Source organism: Oncorhynchus kisutch, linkage group LG17, assembly GCF_002021735.2.
Source record: "Oncorhynchus kisutch isolate 150728-3 linkage group LG17, Okis_V2, whole genome shotgun sequence".
Classification (NCBI taxonomy): Eukaryota; Metazoa; Chordata; class Actinopteri; order Salmoniformes; family Salmonidae; genus Oncorhynchus; species Oncorhynchus kisutch.
The window spans coordinates 72168913-72186734 of NC_034190.2; the positions used below are offsets into that span (position 1 = coordinate 72168913).

General features: G+C 43.9%; 1 protein-coding gene across 4 annotated transcripts in view; it reads left to right on the forward strand.

Moving 5' to 3' along the window:
• LOC109908246 (pleckstrin homology domain-containing family G member 5) overlaps positions 1–17080 on the forward strand; it is a 120339-nt gene extending 103259 nt beyond the window's left edge. For all 4 annotated transcript variants that reach the window (XM_031794538.1, XM_031794539.1, XM_020506830.2 and 1 more), the window contains 10 exons: positions 2074–2265; positions 3349–3519; positions 6081–6176; positions 6342–6653; positions 7355–7642; positions 7831–7950; positions 8225–8357; positions 12713–12986; positions 13159–14250; positions 15104–17080. In XM_031794538.1, coding sequence (XP_031650398.1) covers positions 2074–2265; positions 3349–3519; positions 6081–6176; positions 6342–6653; positions 7355–7642; positions 7831–7950; positions 8225–8357; positions 12713–12986; positions 13159–14250; positions 15104–15113 — 2688 coding nt within the window. In that variant the 3' untranslated portion in view covers positions 15114–17080. The remainder of the gene's footprint in view (positions 1–2073; positions 2266–3348; positions 3520–6080; positions 6177–6341; positions 6654–7354; positions 7643–7830; positions 7951–8224; positions 8358–12712; positions 12987–13158; positions 14251–15103) is intronic.
• Positions 17081–17822: the final 742 nt, after the last annotated feature.

Below are 17822 nucleotides of genomic sequence, written 5' to 3' on the forward strand. Positions count from 1 at the left end.
TTCCCCTACTATATCTGGGTGATCAATCTGCAGTGTAAGAGAGAGTTATACATCCCAGTTTAGACAGTAAGTCTTGAAGTCAGTAGAGGCTTTAGGCTCCTTGTTTCTGGGTTGTTTGGTATAGTGCCAGGACTTTGATTTGTACTGTAATGTTCTGCAAATTACTGATTTGCTTAGGTTTTAGTTTTTCTGATTAGGTTTTAGTTTTGGTTAAATGTTCATTGTCATACTACTCTAAAACCCATGTCACTAAATCAAAGAGTCACATTTTTCGCCCCTACCATGCTCTGTGTATCTGTTGCCAGAGCATTCCTGAGCCAAGTTAATCGGAATTCAGCCCCTCTAGTCCAGCCCAATGAGCTGCTGTCACTGGCAGAGAGTCCAGTGTGTGTCTGTCGCTGTCTCCCTCTCGCTCTCTCTCGGTCCACTTCCTGCACCTGTGTCCTTGTCCTCTTGGCCGAGATCCCCCAGAAATCCCCCTGGTCAGAGCTGGATGAGGGGCCTCGCTGTTTGCCCCACTGAAGCGATTATATCTAAATATAGTGGATGGGAAATTTAGCTTGAAATATTTGGTCCTTCGATTTTCGTCCCACTTGAATACTAAAACAGAGGAGGAAAACTATCCACCATATGGAGTTGAAGTAATATTTCTTTGGACAGAAGGAAAAGATTGTGAGATTGGTCTAAATGTTTGCTTCTGCATGAACGCGTTTAAAGAATCCCGAAAGGTAATACATTTGGAACAGTATTGTTTATAGATAGGCATGTTTGTGTCTGCGGAGAGAGAGAGTGGTTTATTATTGCTCCTCTGTCTGACAGTTTGTTTAGAGACCATTGCTCAATCCTTACCGACCTCTTGTGTGGACATTCTCACTGTTGGTCTTATCCTGTAGGCCCGTGAGGGAACTCAGCCGGGGTCTCAACTTACTAATGAGAGTTAGAATAGTAGTTGGGTTGTGCATCAGCAGTCACTTAATTAGCCGATGTCAGCTAAATTATTTTAGATGGTTAAGTTAGTCTAGCAGCCAGCTATTTAAACTTGTAGTAAGCATGGTTGAATTACCGACTATGCTTACTACATGCTTAATGATGATCAATGGGGTGGGGCCCATTGATCATCGGTTGTAAAACTGATAATTTTTCTCTCCGCCCCATGGCAAAATGTGTAGAATTGCAGGAAATTAACTCTAAAACATTTTTTTCTTCTCTTTGCTGTCACAAGGGGGGCCGCTAAAATGGTTTGCACGCAAGGTCGAGGGAGGGGGGGTCCAAAGGCTGCACATTTTGGGTTTTGCCATAGCACTACACAGCTGATTCAAATTGAATCAGCTGTGTAGTGCTAGGGGAAAAATACAAAATTGCACCCCCTTGGGGTCCCGGGGACAGAGTTTGGGAAACGCTGCTCTTCTGTGTAATGACCTAAACAGGGGTCAATGGCCCAGCGACTCCCTAGTCCCCACTAGCACATTACTCTGCACTGACATACTGTCTCTCTCTGATGGCAAAAACAACTGCTTCCTCAGATACTGAGGCCTGAGAAGGCCCATGTTTGTTTGGTTTGCACGGCGGCCGGTGCTCGTAAAGTGGATTGAGATTGCTTGTCTTTAAGACTCACAGGCCGGCAGCAGGGCTTGCTTGATGACAGGGTAACGATAGGAATGAAACGATGGAGTGGAGTGACTCTAGCTGACCTGTCTGTCCGTTCTGCCATGTTCCCTTTGATTTAAGGAGTGTTCCGTCTCAGGAAGTGGCATTCATTTCCTCTCAATCCTGTATGTGTCTGAACGGCAGTTAGGATGCCTTTAACAGCTCTCCTGATGACGATGTCATTCCTCACATCAAAAATCCCCTTTGATTGCCTGTTTATTCTCCTTGTGTATTTCTCATCTTTTTTAACTTCTGTCGCGTCTCTTTCCATATCTCTGCCTGACGACTCACTATTATCTCCAAGTGATGCACTCACCTAAACGCTTTCAATCTTATTTACCTTTTATTAACTCGGTCTGTTTCTCTCTCCCTCTCTGCCTTTGGTGGGGATTCCATGTGAACACTGGTCTCTCCTGGTTCTTGCAGGGTCAGGCGCGTCGCAGGAAAAACATGACAGAGTTCCTTGGGGACGCCAGCATCCCGTCTCCGGACTCCTTGGCCGGGCTGAGCGGCTCTCTGCCAGGCGTAGGACCTGGACCGGACAGCTGGAAGAACCGTGCAGCCAGCCGCTTCTCTGGCTTCTTCAGCTCCAACGCTGTAGCAGGGGCTTTCGGAAAGGTGATGGGAAAGGCCTGGTCTGGGCCATCAGTGGGGGGACCCAGCCACTAGTAGAGGGAGGGGCTTGGTGGTGGGGGGGTTAGTGTGTGCGCAATCGTGTGTGTGTGGTGCAGGGGTCGAAGGCCATTTCCACTCAGCTCCCAGTGAGATCACTTCCCTTCTCTCCAAAGCCTCCGAGTTGGCTCACACAGCAGCTTTCCACTAAACAAATATGCTTAGTAGCTGTGGTGGAAGTGGCCTGGAAGAATGAAGGTTTAACAAAGGTGTTCCGTGTTAGACAAAATTCTATTCAGGTCCCTACCATGATGATGATGATGATGATGATAATACAATAAGACACAAGGATCTGAAATGGCAATAATCATTAGCCTTTATCGCCTAACAAAGCACAGTCATACACACGCTGACGCACACAGACACCCTCCTCTCCCCCCCCACACACATACATTGTCTCCACTCCCCTGAGGTCATATCCTGCACTGTAGCAGATGTCAGAGGGAGATGGCGTCTGTCACTCACCTGTCAGCTACCAGATCATCTCTATTCATCTTGTCAGGGCAGTGTAGGGTAGGGGCGGATCAGAGACCTGGCCCCTCTCCTCCACAAAGCAGGGGTGAATCAGGGCATCCTGTACCCCCTTCAGGGAACAGGTCCCTTAAGCACAGTTGGCACACCCCCTCCTTCCCACTCCACTAGCCTCCTTCCCCCTCCACCCACCTCCTCTATTGTCCAACTGATCTCAATGCACAGAGCTCATTTTCATAAGTCCACGAGGCTGGTCTGTGTCCTGGCAGGACAATAGGCTGGATAGCTGTTGACAGATTTAAGAATTCAGTGGACTCGAGGGAGGGTTATGCTAATGCAGGATTTCAAGCCTGTTTACATTTTGCTTTAGGAGTGTAATAAGCTCTATTTTAATATTGTAATGGACAGGAAAATGCACTGTTCCTGCCTCTCCCCTTCCTATAGTAATACTGATTTAATCTAAATGTGCTCTACATGTGAATGACTTTGTAGTGAAGCAGGAAGAAGAATATTGCCCAGGGTCTGTTTGTTTACATGTGTTGGCGTCCATTCTAACAGGAGATGGACCGCATGGAGCAGCTCCAGAATAAGCTGCAGTCGTACACTCTTTTTGGCCTTCCCAAGGTTCCTCCTCAGCTGTCCTTCCACCAGGACTCCTGGGAAGAGGAAGAAGAGGAGACAAGCTTTGCACTGGAGGACAGCTGGACGCAGCTACTGGACCATCCTGAGGTATGGTAACAAGAACACGCACACACATGAATACAGGCACTCACCAAAACACACTCCACTGACACAACCACATGCTTGTACCAGTCAGAAGTTTGGACACACCTACTCATTCAAGGGGTTTTCTTTATTTTATTTTTGATGTCTTCACTCTTATTCTACAATGTCGAAAATAGTAAAATATTTTCGACATTGTAGAATAAGAGTGAAGACATTAAAAATCAAATTGGGGGATTATTTGTCAGTCACACCAATTTAATCAGTGTCTAAGCGCTAGAATGGTATCATTTTGACATATTCTTGTAACAGTAAAGCTGTTATGTCATGAGCTGGATGATATAGAAAAAAATACATATCGTGCTAAATTGACTGAATTATTGCCTTAACGATGAATTGAATGATAAGTTTAACATTGATGTGCACTACAGTTCTTTTTTTTTATCTACCTTTTAAATTACTACTACTACTTTGATTGTTGTAGCCATCAATTTTCCCATTAACAAACTTCACACTTTTTATTGTTTTTCAATAATAATAAACAGTGACCGTTTACATACAGACATACCAATAGACAGCCACAACACATGGCAACAGTGAGCGTATACATACATACATACCAATAGACAGCCACAACACATGGCAACAGTGACCGTATACATACAGACATACCAATAGACAGCCACAACACAGGGCAACAGTGACCGTTTACATACAGGCATACCAATAGACAGCCACAACACAGGGCAACAGTGGCCGTTTACATACAGACATACCAATAGACAGCCACAACACAGGGCAACAGTGACCGTTTACATACAGGCATACCAATAGACAGCCACAACACAGGGTAACAGTGACTGTTTACATACAGACATACCAATAGACAGCCACAACACATGGCAACAGTGACCGTATACATACAGACATACCAATAGACAGCCACAACACAGGGTAACAGTGACAGTTTACATACAGACATACCAATAGACAGCCACAACACAGGGCAACAGTGACCGTTTACATACAGGCATACCAATAGACAGCCACAACACAGGGCAACAGTGACCGTTTACATACAGACATACCAATAGACAGCCACAACACAGGGCAACAGTGACCGTTTACATACAGACATACCAATAGACAGCCACAACACAGGGTAACAGTGACTGTTTACATACAGACATACCAATAGACAGCCACAACACAGGGCAACAGTGACCGTTTACATACAGGCATACCAATAGACAGCCAAAACACAGGGCAACAGTGACCGTTTACATACAGGCATACCAATAGACAGCCACAACACAGGGCAACAGTGACCGTTTACATACAGGCATACCAATAGACAGCCACAACACAGGGCAACAGTGACCGTTTACATACAGGCATACCAATAGACAGCCACAACACAGGGCAACAGTGACCGTTTACATACAGGCATACCAATAGACAGCCACAACACAGGGTAACAGTGACTGTTTACATACAGACATACCAATAGACAGCCACAACACAGGGCAACAGTGACCGTTTACATACAGGCATACCAATAGACAGCCACAACACAGGGCAACAGTGACCGTTTACATACAGGCATACCAATAGACAGCCACAACACAGGGCAACAGTGACCGTTTACATACAGACATACCAATAGACAGCCACAACACAGGGCAACAGTGACCGTTTAGATACAGGCATACCAATAGACAGCCACAACACAGGGCAACAGTGACCGTTTACATACAGACATACCAATAGACAGCCACAACACAGGGCAACAGTGACCGTTTAGATACAGGCATACCAATAGACAGCCACAACACAGGGCAACAGTGACCGTTTACATACAGACATACCAATAGACAGCCACAACACAGGGCAACAGTGACCGTTTACATACAGGCATACCAATAGACAGCCACAACACAGGGCAACAGTGACCGTTTACATACAGACATACCAATAGACAGCCACAACACAGGGCAACAGTGACCGTTTAGATACAGGCATACCAATAGACAGCCACAACACAGGGCAACAGTGACCGTTTAGATACAGGCATACCAATAGACAGCCACAACACAGGGCAACAGTGACCGTTTACATACAGACATACCAATAGACAGCCAGAACACATGGCAACAGTGCTGAGCGATTCATCAGAATTGAGCTTTTTTCCTGGTGGTTAAACAACTAATTGACAGATGTCTTGTACTAGAATTCCATTTTGTTCGGTTTTTTGTGAGCCCAACGTGCCGTTTCTTTAGAGAAATCAAATAATTCACGAGAGAAATCAAGTCAAGAACTTTGTGTGAAGCTGGGCTGAAGGGAGTTGTAGTTTACATTAAGCAAAGTGAAAGTGTTGTGTTCACAACAGGGTTGGTGTCACTTCCATTTCAATTCCAGTCAATTCGAGAAGTACACAAATTCCAATGCTTTTCAATTTGGAAAATGTTGAATTGGGTTTATTTTCTGAATTAAATGGAATTTAAATTTAATTGACCCCACCCCTGGTTCACAAACATGAGGCCATTATCTAATGTGTGTGTTTCTAGACTTTGACCAGACGCCAGTTCCATCAGCAGGAGGCTATCTGGGAGCTTCTGCACACTGAGGCCACCTACATCAAGAAACTACGAGTCATCACTGATGTAAGTACACTTTAGATAAGAATGTCCATATTCCCACACTGTAACCCTGTATCAGCTTCTAAGTAATCACTTGAATTCATCTCAATTAGATGTCCTATTTGTTAGGCATATGAGTGTTTTACCTAGATGTCCCATTCTGACAACTTTTCTCCTCTCTTCCTGTAGTTGTTCCTGTGTGGGCTTTTGAACCTACAGGAGAGTGGTCTGCTGACAGAGGTGGAGCCAATGCGTCTCTTCAGTAACATCCAGGACATCGTGCGTCTACACACTGCCCTTTGGAGCCAGGTGATGCTGCCCGCCCTGGAAATTGCTCGGCAGGCCAGGACCCTTCTCAACCCTGTTGACCTCCACCATGGCTTCAGGACCTTTGGCTCCCGTTTCAAGCCCTACATCCGTTACTGCATGGAGGAAGAGGCCAGCCTGGAGTACATGAGATCACTACACAGGGACAACGAGCTCTTCAGGATCTACGTCACGGTGAGTTGCAGTCTGTCTTCCCTATCTCTCTGTTTATAGTGACAGTGTAAAGTTAAACAACTGCCTACCAAAGACTGTTTGCTCCTCTCAACATGTATCTCACTAACACAGCACAGTCAACCAATTTGAAACATCAGTAGTACATTCTACCTGACACTTTTCAGTACTGGTCATTATGTGCCACAATTTCTTTAAGCTTCAACTCTTGATTTTTTATTTTATTTCACCTTTATTTAACGAAGTAGGCAAATTGAGAACAAGTTCTCATTTACAACTGCGACCTGACTAAGATAAAGCAAAGCAGTTCCACACATACAACAACACAGAGTTACACATGGAGTAAAACAAACATACAGTCAATAATACAGTAGAAAAATAAGTCTATATACGATGTGAGCAAATGAGGTGAGATAAGGGAGGTAAAGGCAAAAAAAAGGCCATGGTGGCAAAGTAAATACAATATAGCAATTAAAACACTGGATTGGTAGATTTGCAGTGGAAGAAATGTGCGAAGTAGAAATAGAAATAATGTGGCGCAAAGGAGCAAAATAAATAAATACAGTAGGGGGAGAGGTAGTTGTTTGGGCTAAATTATCGATGGGCTATGTACAGGTGCAGTAATTGATCTAACGCCTGGTGTGTCTCTCGCTCTCTCTCGCTCTCTCTCTCTATTTCTCACACACACACACACACACACACAGTGGGCTGAGACTCATAAGCAGTGTAATCGTCTTAAGCTGGCTGACATGCTGGCCAAGCCCCACCAGAGACTCACCAAGTACCCCCTACTGCTGAAGGCTGTCCTCAAGAAGACTGACGACTCATCATCCCGCGACGCCGTCAGCAGCATGGTGGCGTGTGTGGAGGGCTTTATCAACAGTGTGGACTCTCAGATGCGTCAGCGGGAGGAGCGGCAAAAGCTAGCCACCATCTCTGGACGCATTGACTCCTACGAAGCAGTGGAGGGGAGCAGCGAAGAGGTGGAGAAGGTGAGCACACACCGTACTCAGGGCTGGTTTCCTGAGGATAATGCTGCAAGTCTACTGCTAGACTAAAAGCACGTTCAATTGAGAATCTCTATTGACTGTGAATTTTAGTCCAGGTTGAAGTTGTGCTGCATTTTGCTACAAGAGGCTTGTATTTCTGCTTGGTGTTTAACCCTTCTCTCGCTCCTCAGATACTGCGTGAGTTTAACTGCTTTGACCTGATGGCTCCTATGAGAGGCACATCACCAGAGGAGACCAGACAACTCCATCTAGAGGGGGCACTGCGCATGAAGGAGGGAAAAGACAGCAGGGTAAGAGACTGGCTGGGCTGCTTCTAATTGATTTTAACACATTAGAATTGCTTTTAACTCATCCTAACTGGTTATAACTGCTTTTAACTCATAACTGTTGCAGGCTGAGAACTACCCAACACTGTATTTTAAGTTGTGGTAGAATATTTCAATGACCAGGGTGATTGGGGAGCAAATGATTTGATTTAGCCTAGTTATTGTATGATTGGTGAATGAATGAGGATGATTGACCTGAAATTAAGCTGGAAGTATTTCTCCATCCGTCCCTCCTTAGATGGACGTCTACTGCTTCCTCTTCACGGACCTGCTGATCATCACCAAGCCAGTGAAGAAGGTTGAGAAGGTCAAGGTGATCAGACAGCCACTCCTCATCCACAATGTTGTCTGCAAGGAACTCAAGGACCCTGGTGAGTGCTGGCAATCAACTACATTTGAACCAGACCTGTATTCAAAGTATTTGTTTTCTTTCAAATTCTTTAGCTGTGCTTGATTAAGCATGTCTGGGGCAATGGAACCAATGGAAAAGTCATAAAAGTTCAAGCACAGATCCCTACCAATTTACATTTTTGGGGCTGTTCAAGTAAGCTCATGATTGTTTTTAGAGAACTCTACAATGACTGCACTGGAAAAACATATGTGCGCATTTATCTATAGGCCTATGCCATTAGTGTGCAACAATGTCTAATTTATCATAACCGTTACAGATAACAAATCCTAATTGCTAAGTTGCCCAATATACTGTATATTCATTCAATAAAAATAAGCAAGTGCCATTTAAGATAAATGTATTGAAACCATAATATCAACTGGTTATATTATGGAGCACAATCATCAAAAAGCCAGTAACCTCAGCAGTGGTGCTTGTAGAAGCCTATGACTGCAATGGCATAGCCTTGTTATGTTCATTTAGCAGATAAGACATTCTTATTTCCCCAGCCTATTTTATAGTAAAAGAAAGATGTAATATAACAGAATGAAATGAAGAAAGTTTCCAGTCTGATGATCATCTCGAGTCTGGAACAGTTATTCTCAGTGATCATTTGAAACGGGCTCTAATTGGCGAGTTGAAAGGAAAACATTTAAGGGTTACAAACCAAAATCTGTTGTCTTTTAGATATAAAGACGTTTGATTTAGTTGGAATTTGGAATTTTCCAAATGTATTAACAATTCCACATTGAACATAGATGAATTACGGCCATGACATCTGTTGGTGAGTAGGCATATGCTTAATGATTATGCTGCAAATATGTTCTTTGTCATTATCAAACTAATGTTTTTGCATATTTTCTGTGTTTTATTTATTTTATTTGATTTCACCTTTATTTAACCAGGTAGGCCAGTTGAGAACACCTTTATTTAACCAGGTAGGCCAGTTGAGAACACCTTTATTTAACCAGGTAGGCCAGTTGAGAACACCTTTATTTAACCAGGTAGGCCAGTTGAGAACACCTTTATTTAACCAGGTAGGCCAGTTGAGAACACCTTTATTTAACCAGGTAGGCCAGTTGAGAACACCTTTATTTAACCAGGTAGGCTAGTTGAGAACACCTTTATTTAACCAGGTAGGCTAGTTGAGAACACCTTTATTTAACCAGGTAGGCTAGTTGAGAACACCTTTATTTAACCAGGTAGGCCAGTTGAGAACACCTTTATTTAACCAGGTAGGCTAGTTGAGAACACCTTTATTTAACCAGGTAGGCCAGTTGAGAACACCTTTATTTAACCAGGTAGGCTAGTTGAGAACACCTTTATTTAACCAGGTAGGCCAGTTGAGAACACCTTTATTTAACCAGGTAGGCTAGTTGAGAACACCTTTATTTAACCAGGTAGGCCAGTTGAGAACACCTTTATTTAACCAGGTAGGCTAGTTGAGAACACCTTTATTTAACCAGGTAGGCTAGTTGAGAACACCTTTATTTAACCAGGTAGGCCAGTTGAGAACACCTTTATTTAACCAGGTAGGCTAGTTGAGAACACCTTTATTTAACCAGGTAGGCTAGTTGAGAACACCTTTATTTAACCAGGTAGGCTAGTTGAGAACACCTTTATTTAACCAGGTAGGCTAGTTGAGAACACCTTTATTTAACCAGGTAGGCTAGTTGAGAACACCTTTATTTAACCAGGTAGGCTAGTTGAGAACACCTTTATTTAACCAGGTAGGCTAGTTGAGAACACCTTTATTTAACCAGGTAGGCTAGTTGAGAACAAGTTCTCATTTGCAACTGCGACCTGGCCAAGATAAAGCACAGCAATACGACACATACAGCAACAGAGTTACACATGGAAAAAACTAAACATAGTCAATAATACAGTAGAACAAAAGAAAGCAAAAAAGTCTATATACAGTGAGTGCAAATGAGGTAAGATAAGGGAGTTGAGGCAATGGCCATGGTGGTGAAGTAATTACAATATAGCAATTAAACACTGGAATGGTAGATGTGCAGAAGATGAATGTGCAAGTAGAGATACTAGAGTGCAAAGGAGCAAGATAAATAAATTAATAAACACAGTATGGGGATGAGGTAGGTAGATAGATGGGCTGTTTACAGATGGGCTATGTACAGCTGCAGTGATCTGTGAGCTGCTCTGACAGCTGGTGCTTAAAGCTAGTGAGGGAGATATGAGTCTCCAGCTTCAGAGATTTTTGCAGTTCGTTTCAGTCATTGGCAGCAGAGAACTGGAAGGAAAGATGACCAAAGGAGGAATTGGCTTTGGGGGTGACCAGTGAGATATACCTGCTGGAGCGAGTGCTATGCGTGGGTGCTGCTATGGTGACCAGTGAGCTGAGATAAGGCAGGGGTTTACCTAGCAGAGACTTGTAGATAACCTGTAGCCAGTGGGTTTGGCGACGAGTATGAAGCGAGGGCCAACCAACGAGAACGTACAGGTCGCAATGGTGGGTAGTGTATGGTGTTTGGTGACAAAACGGATGGCACTGTGATAGACTGCATTCAGTTTGTTGAGTAGAGGGTTGGAGGCTATTTTATTAATGACATCACCAAAGTCGAGGATCGGTAGGATGGTCAGTTTTACGAGGGTATGTTTGGCGGCATGAGTGAAGGATGCTTTGTTGCGATATAGGAAGCCGATTCTAGATTTAATTTTGGATTGGAGATGCTTAATGTGAGTCTGGAAGGAGAGTTTACAGTCTAACCAGACACCTAGATATTTGTAGTTGTCCACGTAAGTCAGAGCCGTCCAGAGTAGTGATGCTGGATGGGCGAGCAGGGGCTGGCAGTGATCGGTTGAATAGCATGCATTTAGTTTTACTTGCATTTAAGAGCAGTTGGAGGCCACGGAAGGAGAGTTGTATGGCATTGAAGCTCGTCTGGAGGTTAGTTAACACAGTGTCCAAAGAGGGGCCAGAAGTATACAGAATGGTGTTGTCTGCGTAGAGGTGTATCAGAGAATCACCAGCAGCAAGAGCAACATCTTTGATGTATACTGACAAAAGAGTCGCCCCGAGGATTGAACCCTGTGGCACCCCCATAGAGACTGCCAGAGGTCCGAACAACAGGCCCTCCGATTTGACACACTGAACTCTGTCAGAGAAGTAGTTGGTAATCCAGGCGAGGCAATCATTTGAGAAACCAAGGCTGTCGAGTCTGCCAATAAGAATGTGGTGATTGACAGAGTCGAATGCCTTGGCCAGGTCGATGAATACGGCTGCACAGTGTGGAACCTGTCTGTTTCAGGGTGGTTTTTGCCTAGGCTAACCAAATCTAAATTGCTCTAGCAATTTGCAAATTAGGCTAAGCGGAAAACAGACTGGACGCAATTATTCCAGAACGGCAGCTCGTTGTTGGACACATTGTCCTACTTAAATCAACCAGTCCATTTACAATTTGTGATAAAACTGTCGTCATTTGGCAAGGAATGTACAGTGCCAATTTTAGCATGTACATCTAGGTTGGGCAAACTCCATTTTTTGGGGGGGGCATGCCAGCAAAGCCACAACAAGACATATTTTGCACTATAAACGTGACGTAGATTTTGTAGTGACGTAGTGGCCCCATGAGTGGCAGAATACTGAGCCAATCACGGCACAACTAGAGAACATTACTAACCCCTACTCTGTATTTTCCATTGGCTGCCCCACCACCACAGAAAGCACTGAGCTAGGCTGAACACCTGCATTTTGGAGCTGCCTTACTCAAGAAATCAAAAAAGAAAGCATGCTTGTATGCGGCTTTGTTTTTGATTACATTCGTTGAAAACGGTTATATGACACGTATCAATGCCAAACTAACATGCAAAACAGGCCACAAATTGTAGCTTGTGTGTCCCATTAGTTAGATATATTTTTATAGGAATTGATTTCTGTAGGCCTAACGGAAGCACTCAGCACGTGTGTGTGAAGGGAGCGGTTGAAAGGCAATTGAGTGAATGAGACAAGGAGGGGAAAGGGAAGGACTGTGTGATGCTTGTACATTTGCGGGACACAAAAAATAATTATAAACCCATGTACAAATGGAACACTACAGTCAAAGCAAATTAACGTGGTCTTCAAGACAGCATTTCACTTGCCTGTTCGGGCAGCCACATCACTTTCCACCAAGTAGTTTTCTCTTGTTAAAAATTGAGCTTTGACGTCTGTTCAAGTACTGGATCACTCAGGTCCATCCCTACCTTCTGGCACTCATGGCACGCTCAAGCAAACGCTCAAACTATCTGAAAGATTTGAACACCTGCAATTCAACCCAAACTAGCTCTATTTACTTAATAAACATCATGATGATTCTCTGTTCTCTCTTCCTGTAGGGTCCTTAATTATCATCTACCTCAATGAGTTCAAGAGTGCCGTGGCAGCCTACACATTCCAGGCCAACAGCGCCACCCAGGGGCGAAGCTGGGTAGATGCCATCTGCAATGTCCAGAACCAGCTCGAGAGACTGCGGACTGAAGAGGTTCTCAGGCAGCAGACCACCTTACAGCACCGGCTACATGGAGAGGAAGAAGAGGAGGAGGTAGACGAGAGTAGCAACTCCACCGCCAGCTCTCCCGGCACAAGGCACAAAGACGAGCAGGGACCAAGGTACAAACCCAAACCACTACTTAGCTACAGAAGAGTGAAGCACTACTAGAAGGACACTGTGTAGATGGTCATCAGTTCTGTGCAGAGATTATTTAATGTCAACATTATACATTATTGTTAATGTTATAATTATTCTCATCATTCTAACCTTTTAGTTCTCTTTCTCTTCCAGTCATTCGGACGGCTCCACAGAGACCCTGTCAGTCATGGACATAGGAGAAGACTTAGGAGGGCACCCAGACCCCTCCGCCCCACACACAGACCCAGGCGGACCCTTAGAGAAAAGCCCAGACTCAAGCATAGTTACCCCACCTACTGGCCCTGAGCCCCTGCACTGCCACCCTGCTAGCCCCCTGGACCCAGACCGGGACCCTGAGCAAGAGCAGGAGGGGGGTCTGGAGGGAGGGGAGGGTCAGCTGGAACCTCAGTGTCGCTCTCTGTCCATGGATAGTGCCTACGGTACCCTCTCCCCAGAGTCCCTCTTGAGAGAGCTGGACCTGCAGACACGGCCAGGCCAGAGTGATGGCGAGGAGACCGAAGAGGAGGGAGAGGTGGAGAGCCACGATGTGGGTGTGAAGTTGGACAAGAAGGTGGAAATGGAACTGGTAGAGGAAGGAGGAGAGGAAGAGGATTCAACCTCTGTTTGTTCCCAGCTGTTAGTGGTTCAGTCTCTGAAGCCTCGGCGACGCCCCCCGGTGACTCCCCGCCTCCACTGCTTCCAGAGCCGAAACATCAAGTCCCGTTCAGAGGACAACCTCCTACAGCTTTTCCACGACAGCGTCTCTGTCTCCTGGATACACACCCGCAGCCCTACAGTCCAGGAACAATCAGAACACAGGAGAGAACAGGCGGATTGCCTGGCCCATAGTAAGAGCCTATCAGAACTTGGCCGAGCCCGTGACCTCACTGGGCTGTTTCAGATTGACCTCGACTCAGAACTGACTGATGATGACTTCCTCACCCTGAGCATGCCCTCTAGTAAGCTATGTGACACCCTGAGGAGGGCAGAAGCCCGCAAGAGGGCTCTGGGTGCAGCTGAGGCCTGCGAAGGCAGCAGGAGCCTGGCCAACAGTAGCGGCTCAGCGGTGGCGCTATCTGGAGGACAGGAAGGGAAGTGCAGTAAGTCGTTGACAGCCGGTGGCCCAGAGGAGCAGTCATTTGCCAAAAGCAGAAAGTCCCCGGCCCAGCAGCACAAGAAGCTGACCCTTGCCCAGCTCTATAGGATACGCACCACCCTAGTGCTCAACTCTACGCTCACCGCATCGTAAGTCACAGCTCACTTTATACTGGGTATTATCTCTATGTACGTGGATGTGCTCTTTTCTATTGAACCTTTTCACTAACAGGGAGTCATGCTGAGACCAAAGTCTCTTTCACAGATGAGCCCTGTATTGCAAAATAATATACAGATCAATACAATATGAAACTCAAGAGAGGTCCAAAACACAACGATAAACAACAAACACATTCGTCATTAAAAAGGTCCTCAATCAGCCATCTGAAGTGACTTAGTGGCACCAAATCATCACATTTTAAAGCTGATTTACCTGACTCTGTAGAGACCGAAGGAATTTTCAGAGTTAGTAGCTCGTACGTCTAAACGTTAGTTTTGTTAGGTAGAGAGGGAGTTATGTAAAATAGCTTTATAAACAATGAGAGCAACGCATCAATCTACAAGACTTCAAAGAGGGCCATCCTACTTTCTGATACAGAATGCAGTGATGTGTACTGAACCTCTCGCCTGTTGTAAAGTGTAGTGCTCTGTGATAAACTCCAGTCTTTGGGCTTCCATGTGTCATTCTAAATGTAGGCCTATAGTATTTGATTATATGAAGTCTCTGCCAAGTTAACACAATTCAAGCTATGATTATTTGCGCTAAAATCACTACCGAATTACAAGCATCAGAGGAACTCTTAGCCAAAGTTAAAAGAAAAAGTTGTGTTTTAGGATACTATCTGTATTGTTAGGAGCTAGTAACATAAGCATTTCGCTGCACCCGCTATAACACTTGCTAAACTATTTACGCGGCTAATAAACTTTATTTTGACCTGTTTTACTGTGTTCAATATCGAAGTCCTTGTGGTAATCAACCTCTGTGTGTTTTTGTTTTTTCTAGGGAGGTGTAACCACTGGCAGACAACCAACCAACTAGTGACACCTGAGAATGAAGAGGAACCACACTTGGTGGTGTCTGCATGGAGGGGACTGAATTCCTTGACACAAATGCACTCTCTCAGATGCCTTTTCCCTTTACATTGCCTGTTGGACAGTGTCTGCTGCACAGTTTTGCTATCTGACAATAAGAATATTATTTGCTGTTGCATTTGGTTTCAGTTTATTGCGAGGGGAAAGGCAGAGAGACATTTAAATGCTTGCACTTTGAAATGGACGGACATAGCGTTGAGGGGAGCCGAGGCTGGGACCTTTGGGTGGACTGGACAGTTACTGGTGTGGGGTAACACTCTACCGGCCACCCAATTTAAAGGAGACTGTAAGAGGGGTCGTCCAGGCATAGATCTACCTGCTTCACTCTGCTATGGACCGGACTGGATCAGAGAAGATGTAAGAAAGGCTTGGATGGCCCAAAAACTCTTAACTCTTAAGTTATGAATAAAAAGTGAACAGTTCCCGAAATATACCTGCTCTGTAGAATGTGGTTGAAAATACCAGCTCTGTAGAATGTGGTTGAAAAGTCCGGCTCTCTAGAATGTGGTTGAAAATTCCGGCTCTCTAGAATGTGGTTAAAAATAACTTTTCTCGTGAATGTGGTTGAAAATAACGTCTCTCTAGAATGTGGTTAAAAATACCGGCTCTCTAAAATGTGGTGGTTGAATTGCAGCATTTAGGATGTCATGGTATTTGTACTCCTCCTGGTTCACTTTTGACAAAACAATACATGTTGCACAATGGTATCTTTGTGTTAAATAGAAGAATCACAAAGGGAATTACTTTACATTCACAGTGCACACTTTGAATTTGCTATGTGTGTGTGTGTGTGTGGGGGGGGGGGGGGGTGTTATGTCTGTGTTTGAATTAAACATTGTCCTAAACTGAACCAAAAATACTTCCTTCATGATTTCCATCCTCTGTGAGTAATGCCAACATACCCAAAGATGTAAAGACCTGACAAGCCAGTAGATTTCAAACTAAAGGTTAACTTACAAGTGTTCAAACAACCATAACAAACAGAACATAATATATTACTGTATGTTATCAACTGCTGTGTGTTTTCAAATGTACACAGGCAACTATTACATTTTCAAAGTGGCTGCGTTTAAGACATGGAGTATTCTCTGGGCTTTGTATTTTCTACTGGGCTGCTGCAGCCATTTTTTTTCAATGAATAGTGGTTGTATGATTTAACTATGAGATGATGATGATCTGGTTTTCCATTCTCAGATGAACCCTTGGTTATTGGGTGGAATGGAGTTGTTTTGAGGAAACATTACTGCACCAATGTAGAACGATGTGAGCATGCACTCACAACCTGCAGCCTACATTAGAACAAACAGCAGCAGGTAGAATGTGGTGATTGTAAAAAAGCAGTCTACACTAAAAAGTATTCCATGTCATGATGAGCTTGGAGCACTTTTTGAGACATTGTATATTTTGTGTTTATTTAATGTACAGTAACTTAGAAACTGAAAACAATGGTTTGGGGTTGCATATTATTCATGAATGAGTTTTCTTTGAATGGTTTTCTGTCCACACTAATAGGAGAAGTGATTTGGCGGGAGCATTGACCACCATAGTAGACTAACATGGTCTAACTGACATGCAGCTTGTTCTTATTGATGATTTAATGAGTTGTCGAAAAACCCTCCTTGTCAAGTGTTTCCCAAACTAAATAGTTTAACATTTGTTTACTTCTTGTTTTTGTTTATTTGTAATAATTTATTACGCTTGCTATGTTTTTATATATATATATATATATAAATTCTTTGATTTTATGACTTGTACATTTTGTCTTAATATTTTGTTTCTTGTTTTTCATATCATGATGAATGATGAATCTACTATGAACCAAAACCATTTGTTTTCCCTTTCAGGAATGTCTCTAAAGTGTCTTACCAAATAAAAAATGATCATCAAATTTTATTGGTCAAGTACACATATTTTGCAGAAGTTGTTGCAGGTGCAGGTAAATTACTTATCTTTCTGGCTCCAACAGTGCAGTAATTCAAAACAATACACACACATCCCAACAATACAGGAATTAAGAAATATCAGAATGAGCAATGTCAGAGTCTAGAATGAATATATACACTGTGCATTCTGAAAGTTTTCAGACCCCTTGACTTTATCCACATTTTGTTATGTGACAGCCTTATTCCCAAAATTTTTGTTTTTTATTCCCTCATCAATCTACACACAGTAGTACCCCATGATGACAAGCAAAAACAGTTTTCTAGAAATGATTGCTAATTTATTAAAAAATTTAAAGTATTCAGACCCTTTACTCAGTACTTTGTTGAAGCACTTTGACAGCGATTGCAGCCACACGTCTTCTTGGGTATTACGCTACAAGCTTGGCACAACTGTATTTGGGGAGTTTCTCAAATTCTTCTCAGCAGAACCTCTCAAGCTCTGTCAGGTTGGATGGGAAGCGTTGCTGCACAGCTATTTTCAGGTCTCTCCAGAAATGTTTGATCGAGTTCAAGTCCGGGCTCTGGCTGGGCAACTCAAGGACATTGAGACTTTTCCCGAAGCCACTCATGCGATGTCTTGGCTGTGTGCTTAGGGTCGGTGTCCTGTTGAAAGGTGAACCTTCACCTAGTCTAAGGACCCGAGGTCTCTGGAGCAGGTTTTCATCAAGGTTCTCTCTGTACTTTGCT